This window comes from Phyllostomus hastatus, unplaced genomic scaffold (assembly GCF_019186645.2).
Source record: "Phyllostomus hastatus isolate PE091 unplaced genomic scaffold, TTU_PhHast_1.1 phas_scaffold_385, whole genome shotgun sequence".
Classification (NCBI taxonomy): domain Eukaryota; kingdom Metazoa; phylum Chordata; class Mammalia; order Chiroptera; family Phyllostomidae; genus Phyllostomus; species Phyllostomus hastatus.
The window spans coordinates 15,929,011-15,948,136 of NW_025334026.1; the positions used below are offsets into that span (position 1 = coordinate 15,929,011).

The 19,126-nt window shown below is 41.7% G+C and overlaps 1 protein-coding gene across 4 annotated transcripts; it reads left to right on the forward strand.

Moving 5' to 3' along the window:
- Positions 1–8,335: 8,335 nt before the first annotated feature.
- On the forward strand, positions 8,336–18,695 carry ZNF3 (zinc finger protein 3). 4 transcript variants are annotated; one of them, XM_045819704.1, is made up of 6 exons: positions 8,336–8,474; positions 9,830–9,941; positions 12,313–12,443; positions 14,299–14,390; positions 14,675–14,801; positions 16,465–18,695. In XM_045819704.1, the coding sequence occupies exons 3-6, from the start codon at positions 12,389–12,391 to the stop codon at positions 17,529–17,531; spliced, it is 1,341 nt and encodes a 446-aa protein (XP_045675660.1). In that variant the 5' UTR covers positions 8,336–8,474; positions 9,830–9,941; positions 12,313–12,388; the 3' UTR covers positions 17,532–18,695. The 4 variants fall into 4 exon arrangements, with proteins under 4 accessions (XP_045675660.1, XP_045675659.1, XP_045675657.1 ...); XM_045819703.1 differs by having other exon boundaries at positions 9,830–9,922; XM_045819701.1 differs by lacking the exon at positions 8,336–8,474 and adding an exon at positions 8,529–8,667.
- Positions 18,696–19,126: the final 431 nt, after the last annotated feature.

Below are 19,126 nucleotides of genomic sequence, written 5' to 3' on the forward strand. Positions count from 1 at the left end.
ATTTGTCCTTGTAGAAGTCCTGTTCCTGGCAGGCTCCACAGGCTTCAAGATGAAGTTCAGTATATACTGATTATAATACATTAGCATGCCAAATGACACATCTGCTGGTACCAGGACAGATCCCACTCTGATCATATAAGGAAAGAAAAGGGGTAGCACCCCAATTCAGGAAAGAGACCAACCTATAAACTAATGCATATCCCTCCCGCCATTATGTTGCCACCATAATCACCCCCAGACTTCTCTAGAAGGAGTTGATTTGTGAGTCTGACTCCTGCTTCTTTATTCTCTGGCCATTGAATAAGAGCGAGACAAAGAAATATGGCCCAAATGAAAGAACAGATCAAAACTCCAAAAAAAGAAGTAAATGACAAGGAGTTAGAAAACATATCAGATGCAGAGTTCAAAACACTGGTAATTAGGATGTTCATAGAAATGATTGAGTGTGTGATTGCAAAATAAAGGAAGAAGTGAAGGCTATACAAAGTGAAATAAAGAAAAATATACAGGGAACCAACAGTGAAGGGAAAGAAACTGGGACTCAAATCAATGATTTGGAACAGAAGCAAGAAATAAACATTCAACTGGAACAGAAAGAAAAACTCAAAAAAAAATGAGGAGAAGCTTAGGAACCTCTGGGACAAATTTAAACATTCCAACATCCAAATCATAAGGGTGCCAGAAGGAGAAGAGGAAGCACAAGAAATGGAAAACTTCTTTGAAAAAATAATAAAGGAGAAATTCCCTTCTGGCAAAGGAAATAGACATGCAAGTCCAGGAAGCTGAGAGAGTCCCAAAGAAGTTGGATCCAAAGAGAAACACACAAAGACACCTCATGATTAAATTACCTAAGATTGGTGGAAAGAAGGGAAAGGGTCTAGTAAAAGAGCATGTATGAATGAGGCATGGACATGGACAACAGTGTGGGAATCGACTGTGGGAATGGGGGTAGGTGGGTGGGGAAGGCCAAAGGGGGAAATTGGGACAACTGTAAGAGAACAACAATAAAAAAAATCTTTAAAAAATAAAATAAAAATCAGTTACCCAAGATTAATGATAAGGAGAGAATCTTAAAAGCAGCAAGAGAAAATAAGAGAATTATCTACATAAGGTTTTCCTTAAGACTATCAGCTATCTCAAAAGAGACTTTACAGGCAAGAAAGGGCTGGAAAGAAGTATTCAAAGTTATGAAGAGCAAAGAACTACATCCAAGGTTACTCTATCCAGCAAAGCTATCATTTAGAATGGAAGGGCAGGCAAAGTGCTTTCCAGATAAGGTAAAGATAAAAAAATTGATCATCACCAAGCCCTTATTATATAAAATGTTAAAGGGATTTATGTAAGAAAAAGAAGATAATCGAAACTCTGAATAGTAAAATGACAACAAACTCACAACTATCAACAACTGAGCCTAAAATGAAAAAGAAAAAAACAAAAAACTAAGCAAACAACTAGAACAGGAACAGTATCACAGAAGCAGAGATCACAAGGGGGAATATCAGTGGGGAGGGAGAGGGGAGAATTGAGGAAAAGGTACAGGGAAAAAGAAGCATAAATGACAGGTACAAAATAGATGGGGGTGGGTTAAGAATAGTACAGGAAATGGAGAAGCTGAAGAACTTATACGTACGACCCATGGACATACCCTTAAGGTGGGGGGCAACACTGATGGGAGGTGGGATAAGGGCAAAAGGGAATAAAGGGGAGAAAATAATAGGACAACTGTAACAGTATAATAAATAAAATATACTAAAAAATGGCCCAAACAGGAAGTTTGTTGTCATATATATTCTACTTGAATAAAATTTTTAAAAATCTCTCTTAGGAGGTCACAGGAGCAATGTGGACATGATTTCAGTGCTGCGGATGGGCTTCACTGGGGCTACAGATGTTATTGGAAATTCACCAGTTTTTTACTAATGTCCTGTTTCTGACCAGAATCCTCATTGCAGTTTAGAGTGATGTCTCCTGTTACCTCCAGCCTTTCATATTTCCTTAATCTCTCCTTGTCTTTCATGGCCTTAGTGAAAGTTTTTCTTTTTGTAATTCCCATGAAGAATTTTTTTGTAATTCCTATTAAATTTTCTCAATCAAACTATGACAATTTAGAAAAATCTCTTAGGGTCACTTAGGCAGGATATTTTATATATATAGTCTGTCTATACATATATTTTCCAATGGCTGGAAAATGTCCAGCCATTGTTAATGTAACAAGAATGGTTTGCATGACATCGATATAACCTGACAGCCAAGGAGAGTGGACTGGAATGTGCATGTGTGAACAGTGACAACTTCACTGTACTAGTCAGTGGGGTGGTAGATGCCATTGAGTGAGCTTGTGTGCTCTGTGGCCATCACATTCAAAATGACTGAGTGAGTAGAACAATGAATCTGCATCAAATTTTCCTTTAAACTTGAACATTCCTTCGCAGAAACTATTTGGATGATTCAGAAGTCTTTTGGGGAGGATGCAATGAGTGATTGGCAGATTCATCACAACAATGTGCCCACTCATGCATCACATCTCGGGCAGAGTTTTTGGTGGAACATTAAATCACCCAGATGACTCATCTCCCTTACAGCCCAGATTTGGCACCCTGAAACTCCTGGCTTTTCCCAAAACGAAAATCACCTTTGAAAGGGAAAAGATTTCAGGCCATCAATGAGATTCAGGAATATACAACATGGGCAGCTGATGGCAACTGGGAGAACTGTGTGAGGTCCCAAGGTGCCTACATTGAAGGGGACTGAGGCATCATTGTCCTATGTATAATGTTTCTTGTATCTTCTTCAATAAATGTTTCTATTTTTCATATTACATGGCTGGATAACTTCTGGATAAGGTCCAGAAAAAAAATATTTATAAAGGGTCTGGCAGAAGTAAAGCCTACTTGAGTTTGGTTGGTAGGGTAATAATATGCATGTAATCATTTATAGTTTTAATTTGAACATTTCACCTAAAATATCATATAGTGTGCTTGAGTGCGATATTGTTATGTTACAGAATTATGTGTTTATGATTGTGTGAGAAAAGATTTTGTAGTAAAAAAGAGGATTTATTTGTGCCAGGCCCTGTATATTGGACAGGAAGAATTTCATTAAATATTTGCTTGCTTATTTGCTAGTTATTGAGTAGTTGTTACTGAATGCCTGCTAAATATCCAGCAGTGTTCTGGATTCTGGAAGACTACAGTGGTAAATACAACAATGTCCCTACTCTTAGGCACTAGTAAGGGCTGGAGGAGGGCAAATACTGATAATGAAAAAGTACACAAAATAATTTCAGTCACTAACATGGAAATATTTTTAATTGGCTAGAAAATTTTATTTTATTTTTTAGAAGATATTATTTATTTATTTTTAGAGAGGGGAAGGGAGGGAGAAAGAGAGGGAAACATCAATGTGTGGTTGCCTCTCATGCACCCCCACTGGGGACCTGGCTGGCAACCCAGGCATGTGCCCTGACTGGTAATTGAATCATCGACCCTTTGGTTTGCAGGCTGACACTCAATCCACTGAACCACACCAGACAGGGCTAAAATTTTATTTTATATGGTCAGATTCAAGAGCCTTTTTAAGTGGCGACCTTCTTTTACTATTGTTTACTGAAGTATAACATATAAACATCAAAATGCATAAATCCCAAGTGTACAACTCATGTATATTGAGATAAAAATTCATATATATATATTTAATATATACACACACACATATGTATAATCTGTCCAGAAGTTAACCAGCCATGTAATATGAAAAAATAGAAACATTTATTGAAGAAGATACAAGAAACATTATACATAGGACAATGATGCCTCAGTCCCCTTCAATGTAGGCACCTTGGGACCTCACACAGTTCTCCCAGTTGCCATCAGCTGCCCTGTTGTATATTCCTGAATCTCATTGATGGCCTGAAATCTTTTCCCTTTCAAAGGTGATTTTCGTTTTGGGAAAAGCCAGGAGTTTCAGGGTGCCAAATCTGGGCTGTAAGGGAGATGAGTCATCTGGGTGATTTAATGTTCCACCAAAAAACTCTGCCCGAGATGTGATGCATGGGTGGGCACATTGTTGTGATGAATCTGCCAATCGTTCATTGCATCCTCCCCAAAAGACTTCTGAATCATTCAAATACTGTATTTATTTGGACTATAAGATGCACTGTTTTCTCCCCAAATCTGGGAGGACAATGGGGTGAGTCTTATAGTCCAAATGTGGCTTACCTGGCTCACTGGGGGTGGGGTGGTGGAGTGGGGTCACAAGTTATTAAATATTTTACCACATTTTTTGCTTCAAAATTTTTTTTCTTATTTTCCTCCTCTAAAACCTAGGTGCATCTTATGGTCCGTTGCATCTTATAGTCGTAAAAATATAGTACTCATACTCACTCCCTCTGAGCTCCAGCACCAGAGTAGCAGCTTGAAAGGCACTTGTAGCATACAGGGAGGAACTGAAGTATCTAGCATCAGGGCAAGAGCTGGGGGACAGTTTTCTCCCAGACAGAAAGGAGGGCAAAGGCCATTGTTCCTTTTCTGAACCCTCTTCCCACAGAATGACAGAGCCGGCAGGTGGAAGCCATATCTAAGACTCCATCAACCTGGCTCACATCATTTGTTCCATCCTGGGGAATCCCTGAGGCTCTGCCCCACCCAACTCACAGCCTACCCAAGCTGTTACCAGTGTCTTTTCCATATGAATGGCTGATCTCTGCTCAGTCTTCACATCTTTCTAAAGCCTCTCAAACAAGCAACAACCAGCCTCATTGAGCTCTCAGCCCTAGCAGCACCCAGCTTTAGATCAGAGTTTGGCTTTGCCTGGAAAACTCCAAGCCCAGCACAAGCAGCAGCCATCTGCAGACTGCTTTGTAGCTCATGCTGGGTGGCTCCAGGCAGAACATAGATGGGGGCTGACCTTGGCCTGCACCACCCAGGAAAGCCCAGAGCCTGTGCACCCAGTGGACAGCTACAGACCATGTCGGAACACAACCACCCTGCCCCTGCACAGCTGATCCTCCACAGAGGGTGGAGGTTGGTGGTAAGTGGTGACAACCAGTGCTTGCAACTGAATGGCCTGAGTAAATCCCTCCCATTAGCCTGTCTACAGCAATCAAGACTTAACTACAAGAGGAGTGTGTACTCATACCGTACAGAGAGCAAATTGGGTAATAGGGGAAGCTGTGCCACTCTACCCTATGGGACACCTACTACATTATACCACACTACCAATATGGGGAGTCATAGCAGCTCTGACCTAATACATAGGAACAAACACAGGGAGACTGCTGATATGAGGAAACAAAGAAATATGGCCCAAATGAAAGAACAGAATAAAACTCCAGTAAAGGACTAAACAAAATGGAGATGAGCAATTTATCAACTGCACAATTCAAAACACTGGATATGAGGATGCTCAAGAAACTTAATGCGGACCTCACCAACCTAAAAAAGACCCAGACAAATGAAGGATATACTAATGGAAATAAACAACAATTTAGAGGGAATCAACAGTAGAGTGGATGAAGCCAAGAATAAAAGCAATGATATGTGACATAAGGAAACAAAAAATAACCAATCAGAACAAGAAGAAAAAAGAATCCCCACCCCCCAAAATGAGGATAGTGTAAGGAGCCTCTGGGACAACTTTAAGTGTACCAACATTTGCATCATAGCAGTGCCATAAAGAGAAGAGAAAGAGCAAGAAATTTGAAATCTGTTTAAAGAATGAAAGAAAACTTCCCTAACTTGGTGAAGGAAATAGACATGCAAGTCCAGGAAGCACAGAGTCCCATGCAAGATGGATGCAAAGAGCCTCACTCCAAGACACAGCATAATTAAAATGCCAAAGGTTAAAGATAAAGAAAGAATCTTAAAATTAGCAAGCAAAAAGCAGTTAATTACCTATAGGGGAGTTCCCATACAATTGTCAGCTGATTTCTCAAAAGAAAGTTTTCAGGCTAGAAGGGATTGGCAAGAAATAGTCAAAGTCAGGAAAAGCAGGGACCTACAGCCAAGATTGCTCTACCCAGCAAAGCTATCATTTAGAATCAAAGGTCAGATAAAGAGCTTCCCAGACTAGAAAAAACTAAAGGAGTTCACCATAACCAAGCCATTATTATATGAAATGTTAAAAGAACTTATTTAAGAAAAAGAGCAATACTATGACCAATAAAATGGCAATAAATACATACCTATTAACAATTGAATCTAAAAAACAAACTAAGCCAACAAATAGAACAGACAGAATTATGGATATGGAGAATGTTTTGATGGTTGGTAGATGGAAGGGGGTTACGAGGAAATGAGCGAAGAGGTGAGGAGGATATAGAAGTACAAATTGGTAGTCACAGAATACCCACAATTTAGGAAATGGAGTAGCCAAAGAACTTACAGGAATGACTCATGGACATGAACAAAGGTGTGAGGATTGCCTGAGGGAGTGGGGGTATTGGGTTGAGGGGAGCAAAGGAGGAAAAATTGGGACAACTGTAACAGCATAATAAATAAAGTATAATTTAAAAGAAAAAAGTAAATAAACTTTTGTAGCATCTGGCCTAGATCTAAGCAGGAAGACAAGAAACTCCAGACAGTGGGAAACTGTGCAAGATAAACAGTACTTTTCCTTAAATAAATCCCAAAGAAGAAAAATTAATTCAGAGATGCTATTGGCTTGTGAAATTATAATTTCCGCAGCAAATCTGTACTAACTAAATCACGGGCAACAATGGAATCAGTCTCTGAATATTACTTTTGCTGCCTCCCTAAAACAAAAATAAAAAAAGACTGTATCACTTCTGGAAGTCTAACCTCCTCACAGAGCCCTGTTCTTGATCACTTTTTCTTAACACATACCATATTTCACTAGAATTGGTTATTCAAATTATTGTCCTTAGACTGAAGTCACTGAGAGAAAGGTCTGTTGCATTCGCAGAGGTGAGAGGCTGTACACTAAATATTGGATAAAGTAAAAGTTGGGACCAAATTCGAGACAGAGCTCTGAGGGGGATCAAGAGGGCTCTTGTTACTCAGGAGATCAGAAGAGTTTGTTTTGTATATAATCTGTAAGAACAGGGTTCCATCAGTGAAGGCATAAAAGTGAGTAAAGATGAGTGAACCACTAAACCTTGCTGCTCATTTCATACATTCATCACACCAATAGGTTTTCCCCTGTTTTGTTTGTTTGTTTTTGGATCAGTAACTTCTCCAAGTTTTTCTCTCTCATCCCTTGTACAGATTTGTCCTCACCTGTACTCTCTGATGGGTTGTAATGTATTCTTGAGATTTTAGTAATTTAAGGGGGCTATTTTACATGACACTGTTGAGGAGGGGGACATTCTTCCTGCTACCCTTGTTGAGTTCTTACAACTGGACTAATAATAAAATCAACACAGGTCAGATTAGCAGGAGAAAAACCAATTTAAAATGTGGGCATGGGAGAGCATAAATAATGCTCAGAGAATTGATAGACCAGACATCTTTTCATACTTTTAGACAAAGATAAGTTTGTGAAGAATCAACAGGACAGGTTTGGATGCTCGTTGGTGAGGAATCTAATCTAAACAAAGTATGGATTTGGGTAGTAAATTAGTAACAAGGTTTTTTTACCTTAAGCTTCTACCCTTGAGCCCCACTCCTGGATTCCCTAACTCAAGGGTGTCTTTCCCCTTTGGAGCAAGAAGGGCACTTTTCACAATGGAGATTTTTCTCCTGATTTCAGGAGGACGCAGAGAGGTCAGAGCGTTCTTCTTGCATTGTTAGTTTTTTAAGTAACTTTAAATCAACATAATCATGGCCCTGCCTGGCATAGGTCAGTGGATTGAGCCGAACCAAAGTGTCGCAGGTTCAATTCCCAGTCAGGGCACATTCCTGGGTTGCAGGCCACCGCCCCCAGCAACCTCATATTGATGTTTCTTTCTCTTTCTCCCTCCCTTCCCTCTCTAAAAAAAAAATAATAATAAATAAAATCTTTTTAAAAATCAACATAATCAATATAGTGTTGCTCAATATTTTGTGGCAGCCTGCCCTGGTCCCGGATAATACCAACAGAAAACTTTAGAAACATAAACTTGGTTTATTTGGAAATTCAAGGCTGAATTTTTTATAATGATGAATTCTTCCAAAATTTACTACTACAGCTCGGCTAGGGGCCGGGTCGCTCACGCACTGAGCGCTCTCCTCTGCCATTGGCTGCCACTCAGGAGATCGTGCGTGGATCTAGAGCCAGTAGACCCTGTTTCTCCCACGCCCTACCGCGCCCCCTTTCGCGCACTGTGCCAGGCCCGCTGCGCTTGAGCATGCGCTCTGAGACGGAAATGAGTGGGATCCCAACCCGCTCGGCCAGCAGGGGGCGCGGCGCGGCGGGCGGGGGTGTGAGGTCCCGCTGTCCCGTCAGCGTTTGGGCCGTTTGCCAGCGCCACGCGACCGAGACCAGGAGTCAGTAAACCACCGAGAGGCGGAGACCTCCCATTTTCCTAGAGAGAGCAGGTGGGAGCGGCGCAGGGGGTAGGGGCACCGGCGCGAGTTGAGTGGCAAAAGGAAAAAAAAAGGGACCGACCCGGAAGCGAAACGGAGGGAGCTTCCGTTCTTTGTTCTGTCCCTGGTGTGTGGGTCTGTGACAGTGTCCAACGGGGCCTGGTCCGTGTCCAGGCCCCTCAAGTCTTCCGTCCCTGCCCCTAGGGTGAGTCCGGCCGCCCTCGGGGCTCGCGGTGAGACGGAGTCCGTGATCGCCCGGAAAGGGGGTGGTGTCCGTGCTGCTGCGGCCCGTGGGAACCTCAGGCCCTCCTGGAGCAGGGTGCTGAAGGCACCGCTCGCTCCCTCGCAGCTGGTCCCGGACTCGGTTTTTCCGGGGACGCTCCTTCACCTGCGTGAGAGGGAGAAAGGGGCTGCGGTTCTGGTTTTACGAGTTAGCGCCCAGCAAGAGCACTTAAAAGTTCCACTGTGGCTGTGGAAGGGTCCCTCTCTTTGAAACAGTTGATGACAGCCACCCTAACTTGGTAGTTCTCCGAGACTCTTTTAGTTGAGGTTCACACAGTTACTCGCATCCACGGTAGGCGGGTAGGTTTGTTTTTACTTACCTGGGTGTTTAGGGTCAGAGGATGAGTTCTTCGAAGTGTGCGCAGTTAGAGCTATGTCTGGGAGGGAGTGCAAACTTAGTTACGGGAATAATCCACAGGCGCCCAGTAAATCGAGTCGTTTACGGGGAGTGGTACAACTGTTTGTATTCCATTTGCAACTGTATTGATCCCTGATTTGATCCGGGTTTTTGGTGGGATTGAACACAGACCCGGTGTTTGTGAAACACCTCTGAAGGGCATGTTTAAACTGTACCAGAGGATTAGCAGGATGATGAACCTGAGATGTATGGACTATTAGAGAAATTATAGTTATTTATCCCCAAGAAGAAAAGTTTATGGAGAGAGGGCATCATTTGGCTTTGGAGAGTTGTGTGGGAGATTCTGTCGTTGAAGCTCCATAGGTTACTAGGTCTCTGTGAGGTGAAGTTCTAAGGGAGTGGATTTTCAGTTTACCATCTCCTTGTGGCTAAACTGTGCAGCAATGGAACAGACTCCTTGCTGAAGTATTGAGAGTATCTAGCAAGTAAGCCGACATTGTTTGCAACTTGAGAAGGGATCTTAACATGGAATGGGAGTGTGACCTGGAGAACTTGCAGTTCCTTTCAGCTTTCTTCAGGATGCAACACAAGTACCAGTTGTTGTGGTCTTAATTGGTATTTGTTAGCGTACATCTCTTTTTCCCCTTATCTATAAATATTTAGATTAGAAGTGAAGTTTACATGAATATTTTAAATTCCTTTTTCTTCTTTTCCCTTAATCATACAGCATTGGCATCAACTAAAGTCAGAATTCCTGGGAACTTGAACAGAATCTCCTCCTAAGTGCTACTTTGGCCTTCTCGAGATAACTCCTAAGAAGGTAGGAAAGGATCCAGCAGGTAAAGCTTTCTATGACTCATTTTCACTATCAGGTCATTTTCCTCAGTGCCCAGAAGCTGCTTGAGGGAGAGGGGTTGGCATTTGAGCAGGGGAAGGGCCCAGCCTGCACCTGAAGCTGTAGGAGTACAATGGAGAGTTTTCTTTCTATGAGAAACATTGTTTACTGATCCAGACACTGGGTACTTGTTCTCAACAATATGCCTTTGAGTTACAGCTTTGGTTAACCCAGCTGTGAGGAGGGAGCATTGCTTTTTTCCTCTGAAAATCAGAGTCTGATTTTTCCTTTCGAAGGACAGTTTGGATTGAGAGCTGATTTGTTGTGGGTATCTGCTTATAAACAGTCCTGGAAATTGTAAAGATGTTGATAGGAACAAAGAGATGGCTGGCAGCGGTCCCCAGCCTTTTTGGCACCCTGGACTGATTTCGTGGAAGACAATTTTTCCATGGACCAGGTAGCTGGGGATGGTTTGGGGATGATTCACGCACATTACATTCAAGCTCACCTCCTGCTGTGTGATCTGTTACCTAACAGGTCTGGAGTTTGGGGACCCCTGGTTCAAAGGGACCCAGCTGGGAGAGTGATGGTGGCAAGAGGGTACATTACCCACCTTGAACTGGTGGGCCTGGGTCAGTCATGCCTGATTCAGTGCTTTTCACTGTGTAATGGTGTTGGTGGTGAGCATTTTATACCCTTTTGTTGCCCAAAGACTAGAGTTCTCTGAACTCTCAGTGGCTCTCGGACTAGGCCCCTCCCCTTTTTATGTCTCCTGTGAATACAACAGTCTGTGATGGTGAAGTAAATACCATTTGCATTCCTGGTTTTTTACTCCTTTTAGTAGTGCCTTGTAATATAGTTGGCACTCAACAGATGTTTGTTATATGAGCAAATAAATAGGTAAAGAGAGGGAGGTAGACAACATCCAGGATTTTTTTTTTTCTTTGTTCTTGCCTAAGTGTAAGGGTGCTGTGGTGGCTGCTGCATCTGTTCTAGATCTGTTGATTCTTGCCATAATGTTCAGTGAAGTGAAAACTTCTATTTGAGATCCAAACCTTAGTCTAGGTGTTAATGTTATGTTTTATTCACTAGAACCACAGAAAACAGATCTCTTTTGATTTGTAGCATCTGGGAAGCCAGGACATTAATAGGGATAAAAACAAAGTAATTAGTAATCTTGTGCTTTTTAGACAGTATTGGTCCCTGCTTCAGGGACTTATATTCTGACCTAAGGCAACATATTAGGAGAGAAGGGAGATAAAAAGAAAGTTGGCTGTCACCTTCTCAGTGAGAGGATACATAGCAACTGGGACTAGTCTTTCAGATCTGGGTGAATGTATATACCCAGTCCCTGTCATGAGACTCACAAGGACCACAGAAATGGCCCAAGTTCCTCGACAATATCCCACCTTTGACTGGGACAGGAAGGAGAAAACAATTTTAGAAAGAAAGAGGAGGATGAATTTATCTTATTTAATTTAATAGAACTGTTTGTCCTAGCTCTGTGAGACTAGGGTTGTCTCCGCAGGTTTTTAACATGAGAGACATGGAACTCAGTCAGTTTCTCTAAGCTCCATTATTTGGGTGTTATTGCATGGCTCCTTTTTCTCTAGGGATAACACCTAAATTTAATGTAACAGCTAGAAACCTAGTAAGTTTTTTCTCCCACCAATTCTAATGTTTATGAGGGTTGTTTTTCTCCTCTATAAAAAAATAACTTTCTCTATGATCCCAGTTTTTAAAAAGATTTTATTTATTTATTTTTAGAGAAAAGAAGGGAGGGAGAGAGGGAGAGAAACATCAACATGTGAGAGAAACATCAATTGGTCGCCTCTCACATTCCCCCAGCTGGAGACCTGGCCCAGAACCCAGGAATAAGCCCTGACTGAGAATCAAACTGGCAATGGTTTGATTCTCAGGCCAGCCCTCAATCCACTGAGCACTGAATATTTGAGCCACACCAGCAAGGGCCCAAATATTCTTCAAAGTTGGTATGGTGCATACATACATACTTTGCAGTCTCTGTGTGCACTCTCTTTTCACTTTGATATTTTTCATTTCAATAGTTATTTACTATTTCATTCTGTTAACATTATTATTTGGCACTGATATTCTCTGATTTTTGTTGTTAAAAATATCCCTCAGTGTCTGTGGGGAGCCAAAAGTGGGATATTATTGAGGAACTTGGGCCCTTTAGTGATCCTCATGTAACCTCATTATAGTGAGTGGAAGTATATATATTTACCAGGGTCTTAAAGACTAATCCCCATTACTACATTTCCTCTCATTGTTCTTGGGTACTAACTAAAATGCTAGTGAGGTGTTTTATTTTGTTTGTTTTTGTTTTTATGAATCTTGAACTTTCGTTTCTGCAGTGCTTCCTTATTCTCATTCAAAACCTGCTTCTGGCTGAGTGTTGGAGACCAGAGACAGGTGCTTTTGGCCTTACCCATGGAAACTCAGGCTGATCACGCATCTCAGGAACCTCAGGCCCTGCTTGAGAGTGGTAAGGAATGGGGGGTTCATTCATTCATTTATTCAGTCATTCAGCAGTCATCTATTGAAATCTCAGGTACCAGGCAAATTGCTAGAATCCAGACATGATTAAGACATAGTTCTTGCCATTCAATAACTCACAGCTGAGTGTGTATTAACATACAGCTTGATAGGTTTTATAGCTGAGGCATTTTCAAGGGCTGTGGGTTCCTTGTGCAAGATGAAGAAAACTGGGACACACCAAATTCCATTTTCTAGGGGCTTATTAACAGCCAAGTTCATAGTCCTGGTTTTGCTCTTTAGGACTACATGCTTAGAGGATACTCTTGGGAATTGTTTTGTAGGTCACGGGCAAAAGATAAAATTAAAAAAAAAAAATAGGTAGGAAGCCATGAAAGTATTTGTATTTTGCTTCCATAGACTGCTTTCATGACTAGAGCCAGTTTGATTCCTACTGCTATTATTCCCTTAGGAGGAAAAGCATTTAAGAAGCTTTTTCATCTGGGTGATTCTGCAGCATCTAGTATCTAGGGATTTCAAGTTTCTATGGAATAAATACACTAACCTAAAAATTACAAAAAAAGGTAGGTGATCAGGAAAAAATCTGGGCAATACAGCTAACTGATAAGGACTTGTATCCAGATTACAGAAAAACTCTTGCAACTCAGGAAGACAACCCACTTTTTAAAATGGAAACATTTAAATAAACACTTCACAAAAAAAGATATACAAATGCTCAATAAGCACATGAAAAGATGTTTGATGTTGTTCATTAGGGAAATGCAATCCAAAACAATGGTGAGATACCACTAAACATATAATAGATTGGCTAAAATTTAAAAGATATACCATACCAGGACCCTGGCTCGTGTAGCTCAGTGGATTGAGCGCCAGCCTGCGAACCAAAGGGTTGCTGGTTTGATTCCCAGTCAGAACACGTGCCTGGGTTGCAGGCCAGGTCCCAGTATGGGGTGCGCAAGAGGCAACCACACATGGCTGTTTCTTTCCCTTTCTTTCTCCTTCCCTTTCCCTCTCTCTAAAAGTGGATAAATAAAATCTTTTAAAAAATAAATAAAAGATATACCATACCAAATGTTGGTAAGGATTCAGAGGAACTAGAACTCTCATATAGTGCTGGTAGAAATGTAAAATTGGACAAATACTTTGGAAAACTGTTCGTCATTTTTAAAAATGTTAAACTTACATACCCATATGATCCAGCCATTCCAGTCCTAGCCAGAGGTGATAAGAAAACCAAAGGAAGGAAAGGAAAGGGGGAGGGAAGGAAAGAGGGAAAGGAAGGGGATGGGGGAAGGGAAGGAAAGAAAGGGGATTAAGTACAGAAACAAGAAACACCTACAGAGTTGAGATTTGTACATTTGATCTGGGGATGGAGAATAGCTATGAGTGTTATGTCTTTAGTCAGGGTTGGGGTGAAGCTTCTAGTTTTCCTCTGGTCTAAGAGAACTTCATACAGTAGTTTGAGTTCAGAGATATGGAAAATGATGAAAGGAATATGAGCAGGACAGCCTTTGTTTCTGGCCAAGCCTGGGATAATGGACAAGAACACATTCATCACTAACAACAGACTGGGCACATTTCATTGAGAGTAGAGTGACTGGATAGAAAGAAAGGGAGCAGGGGCAGAATAGAGAGCAAGATTCAACATAATTTTAGACATCTCTCTTTAGGATGGGCCCACAATGAATGTGCCTATTATAAGCACCTTTTGTAGCTATAGAGGAAATGAACTTAAAAATGTCAGAGGGAATAGGTCCTAGGTTGTCCCAGCACCCTGTGAGTTCTCTGTAGGTTGGGAGGCCAGACAGCAGCAGACTTACTCATAGACCCTTTAATGTCCCCAGCTCTTCCTTCCTCAAAAGTTCCTCCATTTTCCAACAAGGAAAGTCTGGGGGACGAGATGTTGGCAGCCGCACTCCTAAAGGCCAAGTCCCAGGTAAGCTCTGGTTCCCCTTATCTTCTTTTTCTTTCCCATTTTGTGGACATTTTGGTTCAGCAACATCCCAGTTCAGTGCCCCAACCATGATTCCCTCCATCAGGACTGTGGTCTTTTCCTACTGAGTAATGGACCTTACTTTCTTTCTTGGATTCTCCCCTCTGTTGACCCTAATCTCCTTTCCTCAACTTCCCAAATATGCTTTATTTAACCCCATCCCCAATTATTTTTTTGGTGCTGTCAGTCCTCACCCTGAAATTGCATGCAGGAATGTGTTGTTTCAGGAGTTGGTGACATTTGAGGATGTAGCTGTGTACTTTATCCGGAAGGAGTGGAAGCGTTTGGAACCTGCTCAGAGAAATCTCTACAGAGACGTGATGCTGGAGAACTATGGGAATGTGTTCTCGCTGGGTAAGGAGTTATGCTTTCTCAATAAAACTCTCTTGGCATTTCTTTGCTTCCTTGTTTGCTAGTAACAATTGAGTCAGAGGAAATAATTAATTAAGGATTGCCTTAGTCTCAGAAAATTGTAATAATAATAATAATAATAATAATAATAATAATAGTAACTCCCATTTGTATAGTAACTTGTAGTTTATAACAAAGTTTCATATATATTCTCTCATTTAAGCCTCACAGTAACACAGCATTTGAGGGACTAGAATTATCCTCCTCATTTTATAGTTGAGGAAAGAGAGGTCAGATCTGAAATGCTTTACACATGGTCCTACAGCTGGTGAGTGGTGGAACTCTAGCCCTGGTTTTTGAAGTCCAAATATGGTACTTTTTTTCCATGTTATTTTTAGAATTTAACATATAATCCAGAGACTTTTCCAAAAGATTAGCATATTGGGATCCCAGAACATGTGAGGTACTGCTGTGTGCCCAAGTGAACATCTGGAACTCCATCTCCTCCCCTTCTCTGTTGGGCTACCTTAAGGGACTTGTTGCTTTGTTCATGACGTAGTGCAACTGCTGCTCTTGTAGACATTTTAACTTGTTATAGGGAACAATTCCCTTCTTAGCCTTTAGTCTGTGGACTGTTAATTCCTCGTCTTTCACTTTTAACAGTGAGAACATATTCTTCAGCAATGCCAGAGGGTCTTCCTAACTCCATTTGAGACCTCCCTGACATTTCCTTTCTGACCCCAGCAGGTCCTGGGTCTGGGATTGAGCTCTGTGACTGCTTGATATGAACAGGATAAACCTTGTCCAGTGTCGTTCCCCATGAGCAGGATCCTTATTCCTGTATTTTGACATGATCTCTGGGCTGAGGAAGAGCCAAGAGTTCTGGGTTTGAGGGGAATTGAGAAGAGAGAGCTTCTGAGAGGTGCCTGTTCAAGTGAAGGAGAAACAGCTATTTCTGTCCCTAATATTCATTGCCCTATATTTACTTTTTAAAATATTGACAAACTAAAAAAATGCTAACATCTAGACCCTTTGTATTTGTACTCTGTGCTTGAAGTTCCCTTTAAACATCCCAGGACAGTGAAACTAGAGAAGTCACATATGGAAATTGTTTACATATCGTCACATCATAGTGTAGCCTTCTAGGCCTAGGGACCAGAGATGGACTAACTCTGTCTCTTGCCTCTTTCCATGCATTTGGCATATGTGGCACAGCTACAAACATGAATGTTCTTTTCGCTTGGGGCTGTAGGGGGTCACTAGTGACCTCGACCTTGGTGCTCCTTTGTGCTCTGCTACTGTTTCTCATCACCTTCCCCCCCTTTTCTTAAACAGTTCTAGTAATCACCATCTCCCAAATTATATCTACAGTCTTTAACCTCTCTGAGGACTTTGTCACTTCATCGAGCATGCCTTTCTTCTTTTATTCTTGGTTCCCTGTCCCTGCCTGATCCACCCTGTCCTTACAATCCAGCTTTTTCTACTTCCAGCTGTTTTCTCAGTTTTGCTTCCTGCCTTTCTCCTTCCCTGTTCCCTCTTCTCTTATGCTGCTTTAGCTACACATAGCCTGGGCAGATAAGAGGCATGCGCGTGATTATGCTGTCCTCTGGTTTTGATTCTTTCTTTCACAAGGAACAAGTGATGTTTGTATTTTGTATTATGCCAGATGGTGAGACCAGAACTGAGCATGATCAAGAAATTTCTGAAGATACAGGATCACATGAGGTGCTATTGGGAAGATTCCAAAAGGATATTTCTCAGGGTCTTAAGCTTGAAGAAGCCTATGAAAAAGAAGTCAATCTAAAGAGGCAGCTGGGGAACTCCTCTGGAAAAAGACTGAATAAGAAGATACAAGAATTTGGTCAAGTGACAGTTGAGGAAAAGCTAACCCCCATGGGAGAGAGAAGTCAGAAATATAATGATTTTGGGAACAGCTTCACTGTGAGTTCCAACCTTATTCCACATCAGAGACTTCCTGTGGGAGACAGACCCCATAAGTGTGATGAATGTAGCAAGAGCTTTAATCGAACTTCAGACCTTATTCAACATCAGAGAATCCACACTGGGGAAAAGCCCTATGAATGTAGTGAATGTGGGAAGGCCTTCAGCCAGAGCTCACATCTGATTCAGCATCAGAGAATCCACACTGGAGAGAAACCTTATGAATGTAATGATTGTGGGAAGACCTTCAGTTGTAGCTCTGCTCTCATTCTACATCGAAGGATCCACACTGGAGAGAAACCTTATGAATGTAATGAGTGTGGGAAAACCTTTAGCTGGAGCTCCACCCTTACTCATCATCAGAGAATCCACACTGGCGAGAAACCGTATGCTTGTAACGAATGTGGGAAGGCCTTCAGTAGGAGCTCCACCCTCATTCATCACCAGAGAATCCACACTGGAGAGAAGCCCTATGAATGTAATGAGTGTGGGAAGGCTTTCAGCCAGAGCTCACACCTCTATCAGCACCAGAGAATCCACACTGGAGAGAAGCCCTATGAATGTATGGAATGTGGAGGGAAGTTTACTTACAGTTCAGGCCTTATTCAGCATCAAAGAATCCACACAGGGGAGAATCCCTATGAATGTAGTGAGTGTGGGAAAGCCTTTAGGTATAGCTCAGCTCTTGTTCGCCATCAGAGAATTCACACTGGAGAGAAGCCTTTGAACGTAATGGGAATGAGCAAAAGTTCTCTCAGAGTTACTGAATTAAATATCAGAGAGTCTACATGAAAGAAAGCCACACACCTGTTTTTATCACTTCCTCTGAGTCTAAAGAGTTCCTGCCTTACTATAAAAATATGAACAACTTAGGATGTGTCCCTTCTGATGCAAACATTTCACTTTAGAGAATGGGGTTAATTGGGCCAATCATCCTGGCACAGTGATTAGCAACCTAGTCAGTTTCCCATGGAATAGTACCAGCCTTGAAAAATTATGAGGCAAGCAGCAGATTGATTGTTGGGAATAGAGGGATGCTCTGGGACCAATCACCTTCACTATGGAAGGGATTTTGCACTAGACAATATTTCTCACACCAAGGGAGCCTTTCTTACTAAGGTGGGCATGGAAGCACAGTAGGAAAATTCTAAGGATTCCTCTAGTTGGAGTCAGTACAGTCAGCATAGAAGGCAGTGGCAAGAATGTTCTGGGTCCTGTTACTTGCTAAGAAAGGGAAAAGGAGGCTGTATTTGAAAGCCCCTGTTCCTAATCCAGCTTTAAGTTTTGATAAGAAAATTTGGTGCTGAGGGATTTATTTGATTGGGGGAAAAGGGGTGGGGCAGGCAAGAGAAGTTTTCTATGGTGACTATCCTTTATGGCTCTTGGAGCAGCAAGACCAAGTTTCCAAAAGCTGTCCGGCATTTTTGTTGGAGAACCCCTTGTCATTCCCTGTTGCGATATGAATAATTGGGAAATCCATCTAATCAGCGAGTCTAACATGAGGAAGTGGATCAAAAGCATTTCGAATAGCTTCTGCTTCCTCCATATGATAAAAGTGATTTAATCCAAACCCCTAGTGACTAAGGATGCTGTTACAGAGCTCACTTAACCAGCTTGCCCTGCCCTCTGTCACCTATGATCTATGACACCTGACCTGAGCAGCTAGCCTCTTCTGCCCCACCTCTGACTTCAACAGCAGAGTATGAATTCACACAGCAAAGCCTAGAGAAGGAAGGCTCTGACCAGAGCCTGGTGGTAGGGCTCCTGCTGGGTTAGGATGGAGCTCCTGAGTTTTCTCAGCTTGAAGGGATGACCTTTGATTATGTTTTCCCAATCTTGCTCATCCTGTAGCATAAATGAAGTGCACTATTAAACAGAATAGATTTTCAGAAGGAGAGATTGAGTGTGTTTTTGTGCAGGAGTAAAATTTAAACAGGAAACATCAGTGATTGTAAATGGAGTCATTAAAAATTAATCTTGAAAAAATTTTTTACAACCATTTCTCTCTTAGTCACAAACATGTCACCTCTTTCCCTCTAGACTCTGATCACATTCTTCTAGTTACTGCCCCAGACTATTCAATCATTTATACAATCATTCCCACCTTTACACCCTTATGTAGAGTGTTTTGTGCTGCATATCATTCAGTGTGGTATGGTATTTAAAACCAACAACTTAAACTAGAAAGGTGTTACTGGGTATAGGGTTCCTGACAAGCGTGTACTCGGATATTGAGTACAATGGGCATATTTAGGTTCCTTAGTTTGGCTGTTGGTGGGAGGATGTTACAGTCATGGAGAAGGCAGAGATGAAAGTAGTGGAGAAGATGAAATGTCTGGAGCTCTAGCTTCTAAGAAAATTTGGATCACATTGTGATCACCTAATGT